General features: G+C 46.3%; 1 protein-coding gene across 3 annotated transcripts in view; it reads left to right on the plus strand.

The window, feature by feature from the left end:
• PHF8 (PHD finger protein 8) overlaps positions 1-22,297 on the plus strand; it is a 47,856-nt gene that overhangs the window by 14,843 nt on the left and 10,716 nt on the right. For all 3 annotated transcript variants that reach the window (XR_015872398.1, XM_088455490.1, XM_088455491.1), the window contains exons 8-18: positions 840-1,002; positions 1,105-1,192; positions 1,299-1,405; positions 1,646-1,737; positions 1,893-1,982; positions 2,083-2,328; positions 12,043-12,155; positions 12,252-12,439; positions 12,889-12,974; positions 13,056-13,183; positions 20,323-20,666. Coding sequence is in view for 2 of the 3 variants with exons in the window: in XM_088455490.1 (XP_088311616.1) it covers positions 840-1,002; positions 1,105-1,192; positions 1,299-1,405; positions 1,646-1,737; positions 1,893-1,982; positions 2,083-2,328; positions 12,043-12,155; positions 12,252-12,439; positions 12,889-12,974; positions 13,056-13,183; positions 20,323-20,666 (1,645 nt within the window). In the remaining variant the exon portion in view is untranslated. The remainder of the gene's footprint in view (positions 1-839; positions 1,003-1,104; positions 1,193-1,298; positions 1,406-1,645; positions 1,738-1,892; positions 1,983-2,082; positions 2,329-12,042; positions 12,156-12,251; positions 12,440-12,888; positions 12,975-13,055; positions 13,184-20,322; positions 20,667-22,297) is intronic.

A 22,297-nucleotide genomic window follows, 5' to 3' on the forward strand; every position in this document is an offset into this window, starting at 1 on the left:
ATATGTGTGCGCTATATAAATAACTGGTAAATAAATCAATAAATATATCATAACAAATGCTCTCACATGGGTAATACCTAATGAGGTAGGATATAAATCACATCACGGTTTCTTTAAACATCAACCAAGTGGGGTAATAACGAGCCCAGAATGCTCACACTGTGGCTTACTTGTAAATGGATGCAATGACTCTCATAAAGGTTTCTTTTTTTTCCTTCCGTTAATAACAGTATCAGCAGACTCCACAGACTGTGCAGCAGGATAACTGTTCTATGTGAGGTGCTGGGAGGCCTCCCTCTCACCAGCTCTAGCAGCACCTCACACAGAACAGTCTTTATCCTGCTGCAGACTGTGGAGTCTGCTGATACTGTTATTAACGGAAGGAAGAATGCACTGCCATTTGTTTATTTTGCATGTTCTTGGTGGAGCACTACATGTATAAAAAGATTTCATCATCTCTGATCTTTAAACGGAAAAATTGATTGGACTGAGTATTTGGCGCTAGGATCTATTGTCATATTGTTTTTGTATGTATAGTATTTGACAAGTTAGTGTGATTTGTCTATTTATGATAATTCCATGCTGCCTTATATATTTGCGCCTTATTTTTAAGTTTTCTTTTTATGATTTGGAATTTTATAATTGTTCATACAACTTTCTCCTAGCTGGAAATCTGTCGTGTTTCCCATGTTCTGTACAATACTTTTTTTTTTTTTTCCCATTTTATTTTCACGTTGGGTGTTTGTTTTTGGGACTTCCCAGCCCGGTATGTACTGTGTACAGCAAAATTAAACAAAGATACTTTGTTTTAATAATGATACCCTACATTCTTTCGACAGGGAGAGAAGATTTTCTACCTGATACAGCCGACTAAAACTAATTTGGCCCTGTTCGAATGTTGGAGCAGCTCTTCAAACCAGAATGAAATGTTCTTTGGTGATCAAGTAGACAAGTGCTTCCGGTGTCCAGTGAAACAGGGCCAGACACTCTTCATCCCTACAGGTAACGGAACCATATCCGAATGCCAGGGTGTGCTTCAATGCTCAGAGATATGGTCCACCACACTGGGTGGATTGAATACTTAGGAATATGTTCTTTCCACAGGCTGGATCCACGGAGTGCTAACCCCAGTGGACTGTTTAGCTTTTGGAGGAAACTTTCTTCACAGTCTTAACATTGCCATGCAGCTCAGGTAAGTGATTGTAGACCAGTCCATTTCTCCATTGTCCACTATATTGAATTGTTTCTTTTTTTTTTGTGTGTGTAGTTAAAATGATTTTCCAAATCTTTTTTTGCAGAGCGTATGAGATTGAAAAGAGATTAAGCACAGCTGACCTCTTTAAGTTTCCAAACTTTGAGTCTATCTGTTGGTACGTGGGGAAACATTTACTTGACACGTTTCGAGGTGAGCGTATTACCCCACTGTTTCATGTATTTGTGCTTTCATTACCACGTTTTGTGGCAGTACGGAATACATCATCAGATTTTCTTGATTTATTCACTGCTCCAGTTGGATGGTTTTGTGATCGGACTCCCAGTGCCGCTGGTGCTCCCTCTGCGTTATGGCTTCTGATGAGCATTTTGCGAAGTTAAATTTTTTAAATTTTTTTTTTTTAAAGTATTTTTTGTAACTTTGTTTACTCAGGTCTTCGGGAGAACAGGAGACACCCAGCGTCTTACCTACTGCATGGAGCCAAAGCACTTAATACAGCGTTCAGAGCTTGGACCAAGAAAGAGGTGCTCTTTCTGATAAGTAAAGCCTTAATATCGTCCTCTTTGCATAGGCCCGGGGCCTTTGCACTTAAACTAAAGCTTTTTTTAGACTGTATTTTGTAAGTCATTCTGATATCCCTCTGTATTTCCGTGTCATTTGGACATGATTTGATTTGCAGGCATTAATGGATCATGAAGAGGAGATTCCTGAGACCATCATCACTGGTCAGCTCATCAAGGATTTGGATAGAGAAATCCGACTCATGGAGGCAAGTCTCACTCTTTTTGGATTTCCAACTATGCACCTATTTGCTTTATATACTCTCTGCACCACTTGCTTGTTGTGTGAGACTCTCTCTCTTTTACCAGGACATCTTTCATCAAAGTATTGAAAAGACGGGCAATCTTTTGAGCATGACACGAAGTCCAATTACTGGCACTTCTTCTCCTGTCAAGATGTCCCTTTTGGCAAAGGGTTCCAAGAAAAAGGGCTTGAAAACAAAGGAGCTGGGGAAGAAAGGTGGAAGGAAGGGTAAAGACAGCCAGGAGGATGACATGAGCTCAGAGCTGTCCGACATCCAAAATCAGAAGTCCTTGGTTCCCAAGAAAGAAATGGTAGGTTACACTAGTAATCTAACATTGCTGTTCCGGTTTCCATTTCACATAACCCATTGTGTACAATAATGCCGACCGCCGCCTTCCCAACTGTGAAATCCCGGCATGGGACTAATCCTAGGCGTCTAAATACCAACGCCTATCATCAGCCCCACGCCAAAATCCCGACGCCCGGCATACTGATCGTAGGTAAACCGGGCGTCGGGAGCGCTTAGCTGCGTTGTGGGGGTGAAGGGTTAGGATTATTGAATCCTTCCTGGGGACTTAGGGTTAGGCACCCCCCGGGGGGCCTAGGGGAAGTTTTTGCCTGTGTTTTTGTAAAAACACCTGTTTTCACCAATGGCAAAAAAAACCCAGCCGTTTTCACAGCTAATTGAATATGGCCCTAAATCTGTTTAATTGAATACACAATCTTCGACACAGATTTTATAAATAAGACTAATATAAATAAAAATTTCGCCATTTCTTTGGAATCAACTATTAAAAGTTAGATTTTATGAATTTTTGTATATATACGTGATTTTGTGCACCATACCACTACCTTTATGTTCTTATATTTGAAATACAGCACAGCGGTTAGAATCTCCACCAATAGCCACAGGATGCAAGGAGGGCGTGGTACAGCCAGATTATCCTCTTGGCTATACAGTAGCAAATGGGGGGGAGTGTGGGAATAATATACATCTTTCTCCCTGCCATTCTAGAAGAAAATATAGCCACCTACTTTTATATTTAAGTGCATAACCAATCTGTGTATTAATTAGGTGAGAGCCGCATAGAGGGAGAGGAGATCCCCATAACGGCTACAGCGTGACAACATAGCGGGGAAATCTCAGTGGAAAATCACACACTGAAGAAATGTAGTTACACTGCTATGTTATACAGACCTCGGAACTACAGCACGGATTATTTACATCAAGATATGAGACCAGATTTATTGTATGGTGCCCCTTATTGCTTTAGATCACTAAATATTCATATTTAATAAATAATGGCTTGTATAGAGTCTAGATACAGCTATATCTTGTTATATCAGGGATCTGCAAACATTACCATAGCCTGATTGTGACTGTCCATACTTATAATAGAAGGAATGATATCTGAAAACTAAATGGCATTTTAGCCAAGAAGAGTATGTAATATTTATATAGAAAGAAGGAATAAGGGATCAGTATATTATTTATTATTTATTTATATAATATTCCCTGTATTCTATTAAAAGATATCATAAAGTGCCAGTGATGTGATATTAAAGTAGCCAGGTTTATGATGATGAGGAGGTCATTTAAGATTTTCTACCTATATAAGAAATAGACTTACCTGTGGAATACTATAATATATTCTATATCCCTTCTGAGAATATTAAATAAGCCAGAAATTAGCACACCGGCTAGATCAAGTGCTGCATTGGAAGGAATAAAGGGGCCTATCCCTTAGCAGATGTATTTGAGCGATGAAAGACAAGATATCCCTTGAAAATTCCGCTGGTTGTGCTGAACGATATCTGTCATGTACATGACAGATTTTGGCAAACGACGAACGATATGGCATGACATCATTCAGGGAGTGGATTTTGTTTTCTCTGCAACACTATGTAGCTGCTGCTAATGTCTCTCGTCGTTCGTCATTTGCTGCATATAAACTACACGATATTGCTAATATCGTACAGCTTAATGTGATAATTGACCAACATGTTGGAGAGATGATAAATGCGATTTATCGGCTGCGGGAGTGCGCATCTGTCATCGTTCAGGGCCTATCCATTAGCAGATAAAATGAACAATATATTGTTCAATCGTTCATTTTATCTGCTAATGGATAGGCCCCTTAATTGTAACATTATCACTACACTGCAAAATTAGGAATTCTGGAAACAATTACAATGTATCTGAGTATTCTATAACGTCTGTTATTGCATTTAAATCACTGTGATATTGAAATAAGCAAATAAGACACAGTAAAAAGAATACTGAGATTAAAAAAATATTTCTCCTTCATCCACTAGGGGACACTGGAGCTTCATGACAGTGGGGTATAGACGGTGGGTTGAGTTGAGCCTGGCACTTTAAAAATCTACAAGTGTGACTGGCTCCTCCCCCTCTATGCCCCATCAACCCCAGTTTTTAGAATGTGCCTGAGTAGAGCCGGTGCACAGGGGCTGTCTCCAGCCCTTATATTAATTTTTATATGATTTGTAAAAGAATCAAGCAAGAGGACAGGCAGACTGTTAGCTGTGATAGTCTGCCTGCATCGTGGGAGCCGCCAGAGAGGGGACCACACGGCTACTGCAGCCTGTGTCCGGTCACCCTATGGAGGGGAGGCTGCTTTAGGCAGTTAGGAGTCATCAGACTCAGCGGGGCCCGCCACAGCTAACACTGGCTTGTGTCCGGGTCCCCGCTCTCCCCTCACTGCCCAGCGCTCTGGCCGCAGCAGCCCGTTGAGTAGCACACCTCTCCTGACTAGCAGGAGAGGTGAAAATAATCTGCTGGGTCTGAAGACAGCGCAGCGAGCGGGTGTCAGTGCCACGCTGGTGTTGTGATAGAACACCGGCGCTGGCTGTTAGGTAGGCGCGCTCACAGCAGTCCTGCCTCTGCGTGCCGGTGCTTGTGTACAAGGCACCGGCACGTTTATCACTGGCGGCGGTCGTGCCGCTGGCCCCCGCTGTCAGTGCGGGGACACATGAGAACGTCCCCACTGAATAAGTGTATGCCGCGCGCATACAAAGCGGCGGCCATTAGGAGGAGGAGCTTATAGGTCCCTCCTCCTCTTCCTCCTTCACTGCCTGGGCTAGTTTGGCGCGCTCTGAACGGGAGTGGCGCCTCAGAGACTGAAGGCACTGAGCGGAGGGGGAGAGGAGAAATCTGACAGCTTCTACAGGGGGTCTGTAATTACAGAAGGTGGTTTTAACTACTTTCTGGTCCTATTGACTGCTCCTCCCTTATATGCCTGTCTGCCCCTGTTACTGAGTTGCATTATTATTGAAATTCTGCTCCTCCTATACTGCTCTGTCTGCTCCCATACTTGAGTAGCATTATTATTGTAATTCTGCTTCTCCCTATACTTCTTCTGCATTCCTGAATTGTATGTGGTGCTTGTCTGTGAGTACATGATGACATCCAGGACAGAAAAAACTGCATCACAAAAGCTGTTTGCCTGCACTAAGTGCAGGAAGAAATTTACCCATGCTCGCTCCGAAGGGTCTTCCCTGTGCGAGACGTGTGAAGCAGACAGTGCTAACACGCAGTCTGTCACTCCCTCCTTCATAAATAGTTTGGCCGGGGTCATGGCGGACCTTTCTTCTGAATTAGCCGCTTCCCGTAGGGAACGGGAGTCTGCCAGAGATCTACCTGGCCCATCTCACCCTTCTTTTCTAGCAGAACCAGCGTGGGCTCAAAATTTAGGCCCTCATTCAGAGCCACTCGCTAGCGGCAGTACGCTCGTTCCGAGCGATGTTCGCACATCTGCGCATGCGTACGGTTTTTAGTACGCATGCGCGAACCAGTCAGTGCGGCCGAAAAACGTTGGTACGCAATATAGCGAGGGCCTGCTATTTTGAGTGACAGAATGAGGCGTATGTGGGTGGTAACAGGGGAAGGTGCTTGAAAACGGGGAGTGGAGATCCGAACGCAGGCGTGCTTAAAGGTCAAAACGGGCGTTTTAAGGGAGTGCATATTTAATACAGCAGCGTCATTGACCACGTCACTTGGTTTTTTTTAACTCAGAACTGCTCGCAAAATAGCGGTTGAAAACACCAACCACAAGAATAGCGAGCAGTTCGTACGATGTACTCGATTAATCTAATAAATAGCGGACATGACGTATGGTGCGTGCGGCCAGGGGGCGTTTTTATCAAAAAAACGAGCGTATGTTTTGCTCGCTCGTTCAGACTTAGAGGTGGGAACAGACTGCAATTTGCGAACGGATCATTTGAATAGCCACCCATTGTTTTTGAACGAACGACCACAAATAGCGAACGGCTCTGAATCAGGCCCCTAGTCCGCTCGGTGAATAGCCTTGCTCAAGTGATGGGTTCTGCGTCTAAAGCTCCTGAAGCTACGGTAAGTCGCTCATCTAAAAAGAGGGCTCTTCCGGCGGTTCTCCAGTCGGATGAGGATTCGGCAGCGGATCACTCGTCTCAGGAGGAAGGGGAGATGCTGGACGAATCAGACGTAGAGACTTACTCACAAGAACCTGAGGCATTGCAAGGTATTGACGCACTCATTCTAGCGGTAAGGGAAGTTCTTAAGATTTCTGGCCAGGAAGCTCCAGAATCGTTAGAAGACTCCTTATTTGACAGGTCACAGAAGATGGCCGTCACATTCCCTGTTTCTCTCCAGTTGGACGAACAGATGACGGCAGCCTGGCAGAATCCGGACCGTAAATTCCAAATTCCTAAGCGTTTTTTCTCTCTTTACCCATTTCCTGCGGAAAATAGGAAGAGGTGGGAGACCCCGCCACCTGTGGATTCTTCGGTTTCTCGGTTGTCAAAGAAGACCACGTTACCTGTTCCAGGAGCTACTACATTGAAGGAAACCTCAGAGCGGAGATTAGAAACCACTTTGAAATCCATTTATACGGCCGCAGGTGCACTTCTCCGGCCGGCCTTGGTAGGATCTTGGGTCAACAAGGCTGTGGAAAAGTGGGCGGAACAATTGACTGAGGGTCTTAGATCCAGCACTCCGCGGGCAGATCTGATTACCTTGGCAGAACATATTCAGGAGTCTGCTGTTTACTTAGGAGACGCCTCCAGAGATATCGGCCAGGTAGGCGCTAGGATTTCTGCTTCGGCGGTCTCTGCTCGCCGGGCACTTTGGCTTCGTGCCTGGCAAGCGGATGCGGAGTCAAAAAGAGCAGTGGAAGCTCTTCCTTTCACAGGCGATATTTTATTTGGTCCAGAGCTGGACAAATGGATCTCGCTGGCCACTGGAGGTAAGAGCACTTTTCTACCTTCATCAGCACCTCCTCCGCGTCGCTCGTTTAGGGGACCTTCCTTTCGTTCCTTTCGAGCATCTGCAAGATTTCATGGACGATCGCGAGGTTCGTCTTCAGCGGGGCGAGGAGGCCGTGCTAGAGGACGTCAAGCAAATATTGCCCGCCGTCCAGATCCCAAGCCAGCAGACAAGCCTGTAGCATGACGGGCTCCCATCCCATCTCGGAAATCCGAAGGTGGGGGCTCGCCTCCAGCGTTTCTCGGAGGTTTGGAGACTGACTTCTCCAGACACTTGGGATCGAAATCTGGTATCTCAAGGGTACAAGATCGAGTTCGCTTTCACTCCTCCTGGGCGTTATTTTACAACAGGTTTGCCCGTCGATCCCTTGAAGCAACTAATTTTGCGTCAAGCAATCGAGAAACTTTTGCTGGCCGAGGTCCTTGTGGCGGTTCCCACTGCACAAAGACAACAAGGGTTTTACTCAAACCTTTTTGTGGTTCCGAAACCAGATGGGTCAGTCAGACCCATTCTGAATCTGAAATCCTTGAACCAGTATCTTTCATTTCACAGGTTCAAGATGGAATCTCTCCATTCTGTCATTGCGGGACTAGAGGCAGAAGAGTTTCTGGTGTCGATAGATATCAAGGACGCCTATCTGCATGTCCCAATTTGGGTTCCTCACCAGGCTTTCCTCAGATTTGCCATCAGGGAAGCTCATTTCCAGTTTCAGGCCCTGCCATTCGGTCTCTCGTCAGCTCCCAGGGTATTCACCAAAGTGATGGCCGTCATGGTGTCTCACTTGCGCTCTCGGGGGGTGACGATAGTTCCGTACCTAGACGATTTACTCATCAAGGCTCCGACGGCAGAAGTCCTTTTACACCAAGTGTCCCTTACACATCAGATTCTCATTCAACATAGATGGATTGTGAACTTCCAGAAGTCTCAGTTGTTGCCGTCCCAGAGACTTCAGTTCCTAGGAATGATTCTAGACACTGTTCTGCTTCGTATATTCTTGCCAAGGGACAAGGCCATAGCCACAGGAGCTGGTTCGTCTAGTGCTCAGACCCAGGAAAGTATCTGTGCATCTTTGCATCCGTCTCCTGGGGAAAATGGTGGCTTCCTTCGAGGCCATCCAATTCGGCAGATTTCACTCCAGAATATTTCAACTGGATCTTCTGTCTCAGTGGTCCGGGTCCCACCTACAGATGCATCGGCTGGTGCGTCTGTCTCCCCGGACCCGCATATCCTTGCTCTGGTGGCTTCGGACGGAGCATCTGTTAGCGGGTCGGCGCTTCGGAATTTGGAATTGGACCTTGGTCACCACGGACGCCAGCCTCCGCGGATGGGGAGCGGTGGTTCTGGACAATCACTTCCAGGGGCTTTGGTCGCAGCAGGAGTCCCTCTTACCAATCAATGTTCTCGAACTGAGGGCAGTCTACAGAGCTTTGATACAGGCTGCTCCTCTGTTACGAGGACTTCCGGTTCGGATACAATCCGACAACGCCACGGCAGTGGCATACATAAATCGCCAAGGGGGAACCCGCAGTCGGATGGCAATGAGAGAAGCCAGTCGCATCCTTCTGTGGGCAGAAAGACACGTAGAGGTCATTTCCGCAGTGTTTATTCCGGGGGTCGACAACTGGGAAGCGGATCTTCATCCCGGGGAGTGGTCCCTTCATCCCGAGGTCTTTCATCAACTGGTTTGCAGATGGGGAAAGCCACAGATAGACCTGATGGCATCTCGGATAAATCATCAACTACCCCTTTACTGCTCCAGGACCATGGATCCGGCAGCGGTGGGAGCGGATGCTTTACTGATCCCTTGGCCGTACAGCCTTGTGTACCTGTTCCCACCGTTTCCGCTCCTCCCTCGGATTCTCAAGCGGATCAAACGAGAGTCGTCCACCGTCATCCTAGTGGCTCCGGATTGGCCTCGTCGGGTTTGGTACTCCGATCTTTTATTCCTTCTGGCAGACGAACCTTGGCCTCTTCCGCTACGATCGGACCTTCTACAACAGGGTCCATGTGTGTACCCGGATTTACGGCGGCTTCGTTTAACGGCGTGGCTATTGAGACCGCCATCCTAAGAAGCCATGGAGTTCCTAGGTCGGTCATTCCTACCATGCTTAGGGCTAGAAAACCGGTAACATCAGCGCATTATCATCGCATTTGGAGGGCTTATATCTCCTGGTGTGAAGGTCGTGGATCCTCCACTTCCTCTTTTCATTTACCACGTCTTCTTCTTTTTCTTCAAAAAGGCCTCGATGCGGGGTTACGCTTGGGATCGCTTAAAGTGCAGATTTCTGCTCTTTCTATTTTTTTCCAGCGTCGCCTAGCTCTGTTTCCGGAGGTTCTTAGAATTCAGCCCCCCTTTGTGCCACCCACGGCTCCTTGGGACCTGAATCTTGTTTTATCTTTTCTTCAGTCATCCACCTTTGAGCCTTTGCAGGAGGTGGAATTGAAGTATTTGACTTGGAAGATGATCCTTTTATTGGCCCTGGCTTCGGCCAGACGTGTGTCTGAACTTGGAGCCTTGTCCTGCCGTTCCCCTTACTTGATTTTTCACGAAGATCGGGCGGAACTTCGTACCCGGCCTTCCTTTTTGCCCAAGGTGGTCTCGGGTTTTCATCTGAATCAGCCGATTGTAGTGCCAGCGTTGTCGGACTCTTCTGGGGATTCTCACTCCTTGGATGTGGTTCGGGCACTTCGCATTTATGTGTCCCGTACTGAGGGGCTACGTAAATCAGAGGCTCTGTTCGTCCTTTATGATGCTAATCGGCGTGGCTGGCCTGCGTCTAAACAAACTTTGGCCAGGTGGATTCGTCTGACTATTCGTCAGGCATATGTTGCTTCTGCTCGACCACCGCCGGTATCCATTTCTGTGCATTCTACGCGCTCTGTGGGTACTTCTTGGGCGGCACGTAGAGGTGTCTCGGCTTCACAGCTTTGTAGGGCAGCGACGTGGTCTTCGGTTCATACTTTTGTACGTTTCTACAGATTTGACACTTTTGCGGCTTCTGCTTCAAATTTTGGTCGTAGTGTCTTGCAGGGCGTTCAGCACTCTCCCCCCCAGGAGGGTAGCTTTGGGACGTCCCCACTGTCATGAAGCTCCAGTGTCCCCTAGTGGATGAAGGAGAAAACAGGATTTTGGTACTTACCGTTAAATCCATTTCTCCGATTCCACAGGGGACACTGGACGCCCACCCAGTGCTTCTTGCCTGTTCTCAGTTGCTTGTTCTGCTTCAGTTCTGTTGCAGTTTTGTCTGTTTTCATTGTGTGACTGTTTATCACTGCAGCCTGCTGTGTTCTTGCAGTGTGTCAGTATGTTGGATGTTTCTTTTCCTGTTCTCCTTCTCTGTTCTTCAGTCTGTTCTCCGTCTCCTCTCGGGCTCAGTTCTTTAAAACTGGGGTTGATGGGGCATAGAGGGGGAGGAGCCAGTCACACTTGTAGATTTTTAAAGTGCCAGGCTCAACTCAACCCACCGTCTATACCCCACTGTCATGAAGCTCCAGTGTCCCCTGTGGAATCGGAGAAATGGATTTAACGGTAAGTACCAAAATCCTGTTTTTTTTCCTTTATCGTTCGATAGTGTTAAGAGATATATTTTAAGTCCTTAGAGTCACATATATCTATAGATGCACTACATGAGAAAATACCTTTTAACATTGTGGGAATTAATATATAGATATACTGGTGTGGGATAATCTCTCTTTGTATAACTTCTGCTGAAATGTCTATTTTTGTATTTGCCCACAAAACAAGCAGTTTCCCCCCCCCCCAAAGCGCTGAAGCCAGAAATATCATAGTTTGGGCTTTACAGTGACCACGCAGAGTGTTTCCTCACCTGGGCCTCTCTACGTGCCGTCTACCGGAACCACCTCACTGGCTCCTAACAGGTCTGCTGCCACAGGGAATTCTTCCGGTGTATTATTGCATAGATCACTCGCCTACAAATAATACCAGGTCAAGTGTACAAGTATAGTTCAGGATCACGGTTGTGTAGGTGGTACAATTTCCCTGCCTCGGTGCAGCAGTCTGGGAAGCAAAGACCAAGACCAACAGAACAGCATTGGCTTGCACCCTGCCCCAGGCAAGACTTGAGATTGCAAAACAATTGCCTTGTCTAGGCAGTCTTCCTCCGACACCATCTCTGTGGGTGCTGGGTTTTGCCCAGCACTACTATATAATAATATATAGGAAGAAGAGCAGTGTCTAATCTCACTCGCCAATAGTAACTGTTAAAACATTGTGGACAGACTAGGCCTGATTAGAGGACGCAGTTACGTGACTGCATCTTTTACTCTGTTCGTATTGAGACGCACTATTTACACCAGCGCAAAGGAAGTGCAGTTTCTCGGTTTCAACATGGCCAACTGGGTCAGTGCAACACGTGTTTGGCTAGCCACCATCTGAAAACACACATGGAAATTGCCGCTCTTCTACGTCCAAATCCGCTCGGTCTTACCTGATGGTAACCATCGAGACGCATGATCGCTGTGACTCAGACGCAAGTGCAATACTTCAAACATCAGCCAACTGCGTCAATATCGCCATTGCGTTAGGTATGTGTGCACCTCTGAATTAAGCCCACACTCAAATTCTGTCACCTTGTAAAAAAAATTACAGTTTAAAGAGCAGTTTTAAAATAAAGACTGGGGAAGCTACTGTACAACGTGCTGTCCTTACCCACTAATGTGCTCTTGGTGTTCTATCTTTTTTTGTTTGTTTTAATATATTTTAGTATTCTATTTTTCATTATTATTCTTTTGAATTTGACTTTAGGTAGGAGATGACCTCCTGGATGACCTCGATGAAAAGCCTGATGGTTGCTTGCTGGATTCAGAATTAACTGATAGTAAGCTGAGATTGGTCCTGTCCAATGGTACAAACCTAAGGTAGGCAATAATGGGAATGACGATATAAAGCTTGGTCCTGTTTTGTTTATACTGCAAGTTGCTCCAATTGTTGGCTTTTATTTGTATGGTCGGTAGCAAGAAGATTCGTGTAGGAGCTGGAAGTAGGCGCCAAGGATCTGGTACAAAAATGCCTAAAACTGAATCATTGGATCCCGATCTATCCCCTGGTGATCCTTTCATCATGGACTCAGAGGATGACTTGCAAATTGATGAGACCCCCCGCAAGGAGAGAAAGCTGATCCCGCCCAAGAGAAAACTGCACAGTACGTGTGTGTGTGTGTGTGTATGTATATGTATGTGTGTGTGTATATATATATATATATGTGTGTGTGTGTGTGTATATAGGTGTGTGTATATGTATGTATGTGTATATATATATATATATATATATATATATATATATATATATATATATATATATTATAAAAATCTCTCTCCTTGATACAGAAAAGCCTCTATATGTCCATCCTGGACAATGCATTGTTTGCGGGATCACTGTCTTCAGTTGGTTTACTTTCATTTGTCAATCACTTTGTTAAACTACTATTAGGTTTTCCAGCACCTGACTATCTACACTATCTAGATCCAGGCCTTGCTCGCTTGCCCTCCATTTTCAGTTACTTTCTAGTGGAGTATATTGTTGAGTATGAGATACATTAAGAGAACCTATTAACTGGTTTGTGCTTCCTTTCATCCTCGCCTTTACCTGCAGAATTTCCACGGAAACTTCCAAGAGCAAAGCCATGTTCAGACCCTAATCGTGTGCGAGAACCCGGCGAGCTAGAGTTTGATGTGGAGGTGAGTGCAACAGTCCTGCGCGATACATTCTGCCTTGTTGCCTATGAAACGGTCTTGCTGAATCCCTTTTCCCGCTAACAGGAAGATTACACCACAGATGAGGAAATGGGAGAGGCCGATGGGGACCAGCTTGGCGCCAGTAGCGGCGGTATTTTAGACCTTCTGAAGGCTAGTCGGCAGGTTGGAGGCCCAGACTACTCTGAAATTGAGTAAGGAGAGGAAATTTGGTTACATGAATAATTATTCTTTTATTGCTCGTTTCCTACCAATTGGTGACTCTCATAAACCTTTTGTGCTGCGTAACTACGTCTATGCTGTTAATATAGCTCCGATTTTGAAAGCCATTTCGGGAAGGTTACCAGTGCAGGATCTGTCAGACACCTATTGTATATGTGCTTCAGTCCTGATTAGATAATAGTGCTGACAGGTAAACTCTCTGCTAACACTTTCATGATCACCTTATTTATCCATCTGCAGATTAGGGACACAGACTTGCTTCTGTTTTACTCCTTTTACCGATTACCCTTTACTCCCTCCCCTCCTCTTCCTCATTTTTTATTTTTGGTCCTCTTTATGGTAGACTTGGATGATGATATGCCTCCCTGCTGGAAGGTTCTTCATTTGGCTGGATGTTGTGAAGGGGTTTGTCTTTACCATGGAAAGTATCCTGCTATCATCCACCGCTGTTGTCTTTCCTTTCATCCTATCTGGGGAATGCTACCACTGTTTATTTATCCATTATCACCATCTCAATGCTATCTGGGCGCGATATTAGCGCTCATAGGGGGCGATTCAATAGTTTTATCGCCCCTTATCTCCCGTCTAAAGTGGCGGAAGATCAGGGTGCGTTATTCAATTGTGTTTGGGCAGCCATGCATGGCGCGCCCAATCAGACGGGGTTTAGTCCCGTAAAGCGGCTAAACCCATCTAAAGTCCTGTACTTTAAAACTATATTCATTATATAACTTTAACTTGAATGTTTTTGTAAACAGCTAAAATAACAAATATTTGGCTCGATTCTATTCTGCACAAAGTGAATAGCTTCGGGAATCAGCTCCCAGAGCTATTCAATACACCGCGCTGCTAACCCCGACCAAGGATTTCTTCTCGCACCCCTCCGGGGATGCGAGCAGAAATCCGACAACAGTCCAGGCACGGGGCTGTTTTCTGCCCTTCGCGTCTGGGAAAACAGCATCGCACCGGGAAGTTAGGCTGGGGAATGCCCGTTCTCGCGCCTTAAACAGTGTTAAGTCGCGAGAACTGGCATTCTCCGACTATAAACACTGCGCAGAATGGAATTGATCCGGGAGCTATCTCCCGGCGCTCTTTACATTGCAGGCAACTGAATCGAGCCCATTGTATCCATGTTTAAGTATATATGGACCACACTGTAGGCCTTTTCATGATGCCATCCTTGTGCCCCTATCCTTTAAAACATTAAGGAGGCAGCAATGGGAACAGGCACAAGTTTAGCGCCACCCCAGTAAATCACTGGGTTCAGATGGCCATTAAGTAAGCCTTACATAACTGGCAAGTGTATAAGTGCCCTCTAGGCTTAAGGTTAACACCTTGGTGGGGGCAGCGGCTGCAAATTTCTCCAGGCTGCTGCTACGATTTTGGGTAATCCTCCCCTCCCATTGGTGTTAATGAAAAGGGAATTTTCATTTGTAGTCACCATTAAATCCTTTTCTATAACGCTGCAGGGAGACACGGGCCAGTGTCATGTTTTATTAGGGTTTGAACATAGTAAATTCTCCCCTACAGCATTATGGAATGGAATTTACCAGCAAGTATTACTACTTTGTTGAAAAATACTGTTTTCAGTTCTCTGTATGGTGCTAAAACCTAAACATACTATTTTCTCCTTCATCCACAAGAGGATACTGGAGCTTCTGACTGTGGGGTATAGACGGTGGTTGAGTAGAGCCTGGTACTTTAAGAATCTAAAAGTGTGACTGGCTCCACCCCCTCTATGTGCCTAAGAGCCGCTGCACATGGGGCTACCTCCATTTCTATTTTTTATATATATATATATATATATATATATATATATATATATATATATTATAATATAATATAATTTTTTTCCAAGATGATTGAGGACAGGCAGACTGATGGCTGTGACAGTCTGCCTGCACTGTAGGAGCCGCCAGGGACGGTATCGCCACGGCTACTGCAGCCTGTTACTGCCCCCACCTAATACAAAAGAGTCTTCTGACTCAAAAAGGGGTCCGCCACTGCTGAAACCAGCTTGCGTCCGGGTTCCCCTCTCCCCCCCTTCCTGCCCAGCACCCTGGCCGAAGCAGCACAGTAAGTATTACGCCTCTCCTGATTAGCAGGAGAGGTGTGACTATAGTTCAGCTGGGCAAGTGACAGATGTAAGTCACTTATTGTATGTATGTATGTATGTATGTATGCATGGAGAGCCCCAGCACCACTATACAGGCTACTGCTTTGGACGCGGCTGCCTACTTGCCGCGCTGGTGCTTGATGGAGTAAGGTGCCGGCTTTTATGGGGGGCGTTTCTGCGCTCTCCTACCGAGAGCTGTTAAATGCCCTGTACCTGTATAGGCTCTGGCTGGTTCTTAGCTGGAGCCAGTTTGGGGTGGCGGAGCTTCATAGTAGCTTCCATAGTCTCTCCCAGAGAGTTATGTGCCGTCTCCTCCTCCTCCTCTTTCATTACCTCAGTAGGTATGGCACACTCTACTCACAAGGAGCGGCACCATTTTGGCTTATGCAGGGGAGGATCAGCACCAGCTGAGGTTTCAGTGTTCCTCATCCTGGCTTCAGCACATCCGAGCAAAGGGACAGACAGCTTCAATCTGCAAAGGGGGTCTTTGAGTCCTTCAGTAGGTTGCATCTGTCATAACCCTACCTATTCTACATTTGGTAGCATTATTATTGATATTCTGGTCCTCTCCATCTGTTGCTCTGTCTGCCTCAGTTTTCAATTGTGTGTGGGTGCTTGTACTGTGAGTGGGTTATGATGTCTTCCAAAGCGACAGACAAGACTGTGTGCCTGCACTAGGTGCAAGAAGAAATTTTCTATGTGATGCATGTGAAGTGGAGAGTGATAACTCAGTACAGTCTGTCACACCATCCTTAATAGTTTAGCAGGGGTGATGACAGATCTTGTATCTGAACTGGCCACTTGCCGTAGGAAACGGGAGGTTGCCAGGGATAGACCTAGCACTTCTCAACCCTCTTTTCTAGCTATAGAACCAGCGTGTGCTCAGGTTAGACTAGTTAGACGATGAAATGGCAGCAGCCTGGCAGAATCCAGACCATAAGTCTCAGATTCCTAGGCGTTTTTCTCCCTTTTTCCTTTTTCAGCAGAAAATAGAAGTCGATGGGAGCCATTCTTCGGTTTCCCGTCTGTTGTAGAAAACCACGCTCCCCATTCCAGAAGCAAACACGTTAAAGGAAAGCTCTGAGCGAAAATTGGAAACTACGTTGAAATCCATTTATACTGCTGCATGTGCACTTCTCAGACCGGCAGTGGTCGGTTCTTGGGTCAACAAGGCCGCGGAAAAGTTGGCGGAAGGTCTAAAGTCAGACACTCTGCGGAATCTGCAGTATACTTGGGAGACTTCTCCAGAGATGTAGGCTCTAGGATCTCTGCTTCGGCTGTTGCTGCGCCGGACACATTTGCTTCGTGCCTGGCAAGTGGACACCGAGTCTAAACGGGAGGTCGAAGCTCTTCCGTTCACAGGTGATATTTTATTTGGTCCAGAGTTAGACATGTGGATCTCTGGCCACCGCGGGTAAAAGCACTTTTATACCTTTTTTCAGCTCCTCCCTCTACGTCGCTTATTTAAGGACCCTTCTTTTCGCTCCTTTCGAGCTCCGGTGAGATTTCAGGGTCGACCACGAGGTTCGTCTTCAGCAAGTAGAGGAGGTCGCGCAAGAGGACGTCAGACCACCAGTGCCCGCCGTCCGGATCCCAAGCCAGCAGAGAAGCCTGTGGCATGACGGGCTCCCATCCCACCTAGGGGATCCCAAAGTGGGTGCTAGTCTCTGGCGCTTCGCGGAGGTTTGGTGGCAGACTTGTCCCGTCACTTGGGTGCGGAATCTGATATCTCGTGGGTACAAGATAGTTTACCTTCACTCCTCCAGTGCGATTTTTTTAAAACAGGGTTTCCAGTCGATCCTTTGAAACAACTAGTTTTGCGTCAGATGATCGAAAAACTTCCGATGGCCGAGGTTCTGGTCCCGGTTCCGACTGCACAAAGAAACCCTGGATTTTAATCCAACCTTTTGTGGTTCCAAAGTCTGGTGGGTCTGTCAGACCCATTCTAAATCTAAAGTCTTTGAACAGTATCTCTCCTTTTATAGGTTCAAGATGGAATCCCTTCATTCTGTGATTGTGGGAATAGAAGCAGGGGGATTTTTGGTGTCATTAGACATCAAAGATGCCTATCTACACATTCCGATTTGGCAGCCTCATCAGGCCTTCAGGTTTGCCATGCAGAATGCTCATTACCAATTCCAGGCCCTGCCGTTCGGTCTCTCGTCAGCTCCCAGAGTATTCAGTGATCGTGGCTCATCTGCGCGCTCAGGGGGTGACGATTGTTCCTTACCTGGACGACTTGCTCATCAAGGCTCCATCGGTAGAAGTTCTTCTGCGCCAAGTGTACCTTACGGATCAGATACTCATACAACATGGCTGGATTGTCAACTTCCAGAAGTCATTTGAAGTCGTCGGAGAGACTTCAGTTCCTTGGTATGATCCTGCTTCGGATTTTCCTGCCGGTAGATAAGGCCAATGCCATCCAGGAGTTGGTTCGCTTGGTGCTCAGACCAAATAAAGTGTTGGTGCATCTTTGCATTAGTCTTCTAGGGAAAATGATGGTCTCCTTCGAGGCCATCCAATTCGGGAGGTTTCACTCCAGAACATTTCAATTAGATCTTCAGTGGTTGGGGTTCCACCTTCAAATGCATAGTCTAGTGCGTCTCTCTCCTCAGACCCGCATATCCTAGATCTGGTGGCTCCAGACGGACCATCTGGTAGCGGGTCGAAGCTTCAGAATTTGGAAGTGGACCCTGGTCACTATGGATGCCAGCCTTCGCAGATGGGGTGCTATGGTCTTGGACAACCACTTCCAGGGTTGTTGGTCGCAGCAGGAATCCCTCTTACCGATCAACGTTCTCGAACTGCGGGCAGTCTACAGGGCTCTGATACAGGGTGCTCCTCTACTACAAGGACTTCCGGTTAGGACACAATCCGACAACGCCATGTCTGTGGCATACAGAAATCGGCAAGGGGGAACCCGCAGTCGTCTAGCAATGAGAGGCCAGCTGCATTCTTCTGTGGGCAGATAGGCACGTTGAGGCCATCTCCGCAGTATTCATTACAGGAGTCAACAACTGGGAAGCGGACTACCTCAGTCGTCAGGATATTGATCCCAGGGAGTGGTCCCTTCATCCCCAGGTCTTCTTTCAACTAGTTCTCCGTTGGGGAGGCACAGACCTCATGGCTTCCCGGATGAATTGACTGCTACCTCTTTACTGTTCCAGGACCAGGGATCCAGCAGCAGTGGGAGCGGATGCTTTACTGATTCCTTGGCCGTACAACCTTGTGTACCTGTTCCCACCTTTTCCGCTTCTTACTCGGGTTCTCAAGAGGATCAAGCGCCAGTCGTCCACAGTCATCCTAGTGGCTCCGGATTCTCCTCGTCGGGCTTGGTACTCCGATCTCCTCCTCCTTCTGGCAGACTAACCTTGGCCCCTTCCACTACAGTCGGATCTTCTGCAGCAGGGGCCATTCATGTACCCGGATGTACGTCTGCTTCATTTGACGGCGTGGCTGTTGAGACCGCCATGCTAAGAAAACATTGCATTCCAAGGACGGTCATTCCTACTATGCTCCGAGCTAGGAAACCGGTGAAATCAGCACATTATAATCGCATTTGGAAGGCTTATATCTCCTGGTGTGAAGGACGTGGATCTTCCACTTCGTCCTTTCATTTGCCGCGTGTCCGTTTCTTGACGAAGGGGCTTGACGCAGGTCTACGTTTAGGATCTCTAAAAGTGCAGATTTCTGCTCTTACAATTTTTTTTCCAGAGGCGCCTAGTTCTGATTACGGAGGTTTAGACCTTTTTTCAAGGGGGTGCTTAGTGTACAGCCACCCATGGCTCCATGGGACCTGAACCTAGTCGTCTTCCTTCAGTCGGACACGTTTGAGCCTTTGGGGAATGTGAATTTGAATATATTTAACTTGGAAGGTGGTCCTTTTATTGGCCCTTGCTTCGGCTAGGTGAGTGTCGGAACTTGGGGCTTTGTCCTGCCGTTCCCCTTAATTTTTCATGATCGGACAGAACTGCGTACCCGCCCTTCCTTTTTGCCTAAAGTGGTCTCTGCTTTTCACCTAAATCAGCCAATTGTGGTGCCAGCCTTGTTGGACTCTTCCGGGGGTTCTCGCTCCCTTGATGTAGTGCGGGCACTTCGTATTTATATGGCCCGTGATGTAAGACTACGCAAATCGGAGGCTCTGTACGTCCTTTATGACGCAAATCGTCGTGGCTGGCCTGCATCAAAACAGACCTTAGCCAGGTGGAATCGTCTGACTACTCGTCAGGCATATATTGCTTCTGCAACGACCTCCGCCTCTATCCATCTCCGCGTATTCTACACGCTCGGTGGGTACTTCGTGGGCGGCGTATAGAGCTGTTACTTGGTCTTTGTTGAATACTTTTGTACGTTTCTATAGGTTTGACACCTTTTGCGGCACCTGCCTCGAGTTTTGGTCGCAGAGTGTTTCAGGTTGTTCAGCACTCGTTCTTCTCCAGGAGGGAAGCTTTGGGACATCCCCACTGTCAGAAGCTCCAATGTCCTCAAGTGGATGAAGGAGAAAACAGGATTTTGATACTTACCATTAAATCCATTTCTCCGATTCCGCAGGGGACACTGGACAATCCCAGTGTTTCTTACCTGCTATCCAGTTAATTGTTCTGCTTCAGTTCTGTTGCAGTTTGGTCTGTTATAATTGTGTTACTGTTTGTTCCTGCAGTCTGGTTGTGTTCCTGCAGTTTGTTAGACTGATTTGGACTGAGTGTTCTTAGTCCTATTCTCCTTCTCTGTCGTTGTGTCTGCTCTCAGTCTCCGTTCTTAAAACTGGGACTGATGGGGCATAGAGGAGGAGGAGCCAGTAACACTTTTAGATTCTTAAAGTGCCAGGCTCTACAAAACCCACCATCTATACCTCACTGTCAGAAGCTCCAGTGTCCCCTGTGGAATCGGAGAAATGGATTTAACGGTAAGTACCAAAATCCTGTTTTTACTATCAGTTCTGCTTACTGTATATTGAACCTAACGTTTCCTAATAGTTTCCAATCTTTTTCTATACAGTGAAGCCCCTGCCTCTCCAAGCACCCAGGAGGCAATCCAGGGCATGCTGTGCATGGCAAATCTACAGGCCTCCTCCTCCTGCACTCCGTCCAGCCTTCAGGCTTGGTGGGCAGCTGGCCAAGAGAGTGGTGCTTCATCAGGTGTAACGCAAGGTGGCAATAAGGCCACAGGAAACGGCAAGGCTGGCAGTAATGGAACCAGCGGAAGCACTGGAAACAGTAAAGTTATTCTGCGGCCAGGAAAGAGGCCTGTAAGGAGGCCGGCACATCGCAGCATGGACAGTGAGGAAGACAGTGCCGATGAGCAGGAAACTTTGGGAGCCTGTTTCAAAGACTCAGAATACAGTAAGTTATGCCACCTGTTCAAGCTCCTGAAATAACCCATGTAAATGGCACCTTTGCCAGATGACCGTGGCTTCCTTTGGGTGTCCCTGCTGTAATAAACATTTTTGTCAGTGAATTCATTCTTCAAACATAAAATGAGGTTTAACTACTTGTTTTTAGGGATGTAGTTCATATTCCGCTTTTCGGGATGCTGGTGTTTAGAATGTTATCGCCGGAATCCCGTCACCAGTCAGAGTCCCGGCGCCAGCATCCCATCTGCCAGTATCCGGACTGTAAAGCTGGCCACACACTACTAGACCAACTTTCATCCAACCATCCAACTGGTTAACTGGTTGGAATGAAAATCTGGTAAGGAATGGGAGTAAATGATCAGCAATTTGCTCCTAAATGTCAGAAAACAGATGAAAATGGTCGTTCAGACAAGTTTTGTAAATGTTTGATCTAAACAATTTGTTCAAACAGTCTTTGTCCATTTTCTGGCATATGGGAGCAAATTGCTGATTGTCATTTGCTTTCACACCAGTTGGCTGGTTGGACAGATAATCTTTAGATGTGTGGCCAGCTTTAAGTATTGGGGTTAGGCACTAGGTGGAGGGTTAGGGTTAGTCACTGGGGGAGGGGTTAGGCTGCGGGGATGGAGGGTTAGATTTAGGGGTAGGGTTAGTATATGTACTTGCTGTTGTCGGCCATGTAACCCAATCAGAATCCGGTTGGTTATTGAGGAGTGTCTTCTTCAGCTTAAAGGGTACACAGGGTTGGCAACTGTGCTAAGCTCCTCCCACAGGAAGCAGGTCATTTAAACTCCTCTCATGTTTGCAGTAACCTTACTTTCCTCCCTTCGCTACTTTGCTTATAGTATAGAAGCTATTTTTGAGGTTTTTCATCACCTATGTCACTTGTTATTGGCTATATACGAAGTAAAGTGGATTTGATCATCTTTACTTCTAAGTTTATGGATTTGCCCTGATACCGTGCTTGATCATCATGCCTTACAAAACATTTACTATTAAATTGCAAACCCAGGTTCAAGTGTCACCGAAACTTCAGGATTTGCAAGTCCACCGCTGCGGTTTTGCGCATTGGAAATACAAAGATTTTTTTATTTGTTTCATTTTCTGTACTTGTTCATTTACATCAAAAAGTTAACAGATGAGTTAAAATATTTTGTGATGCGACTGTCCTGATTTCTAAGTGGATTATACAAACCTGCCATACTTCTGCCACTACAAAATAAGCATAAGGGTAAAGTATTCCTATAATGTGCCCCATTATTGGAATACTTTGCCCTTATGCTTTTTTTTTGTTGGAACTTTCTCCATGCCTTGGTGCACCTCCCTTCTCGAAAACATTATATATAATTACCGATTCATAAAGTGGGAAGGATAATGGAAGAGGAGTGCTCTGTGCGGATATTTTTCTGTATTTACATACTTCTGCCACTGGCTTCTCTGTCAGTGATTGGGAGACTGTATACATTGTTCTTAGAAGCAACACCTGCTTAGGGCAAGCACGTGGGACGTTGTTGTGAACCATTTCTTGTTCTTTGTGTTTGGCTTATTTCTGTGTAAAGTAAGAGTTTTATATTTGCATAACTGTTATCATTTTATATTTGTTAGTACAACTTATGAATT

This window comes from Taudactylus pleione, unplaced genomic scaffold (genome assembly GCF_031769625.1).
Source record: "Taudactylus pleione unplaced genomic scaffold, aTauple2 ptg000656l, whole genome shotgun sequence".
In the NCBI taxonomy this organism is placed as follows: domain Eukaryota; kingdom Metazoa; phylum Chordata; class Amphibia; order Anura; family Myobatrachidae; genus Taudactylus; species Taudactylus pleione.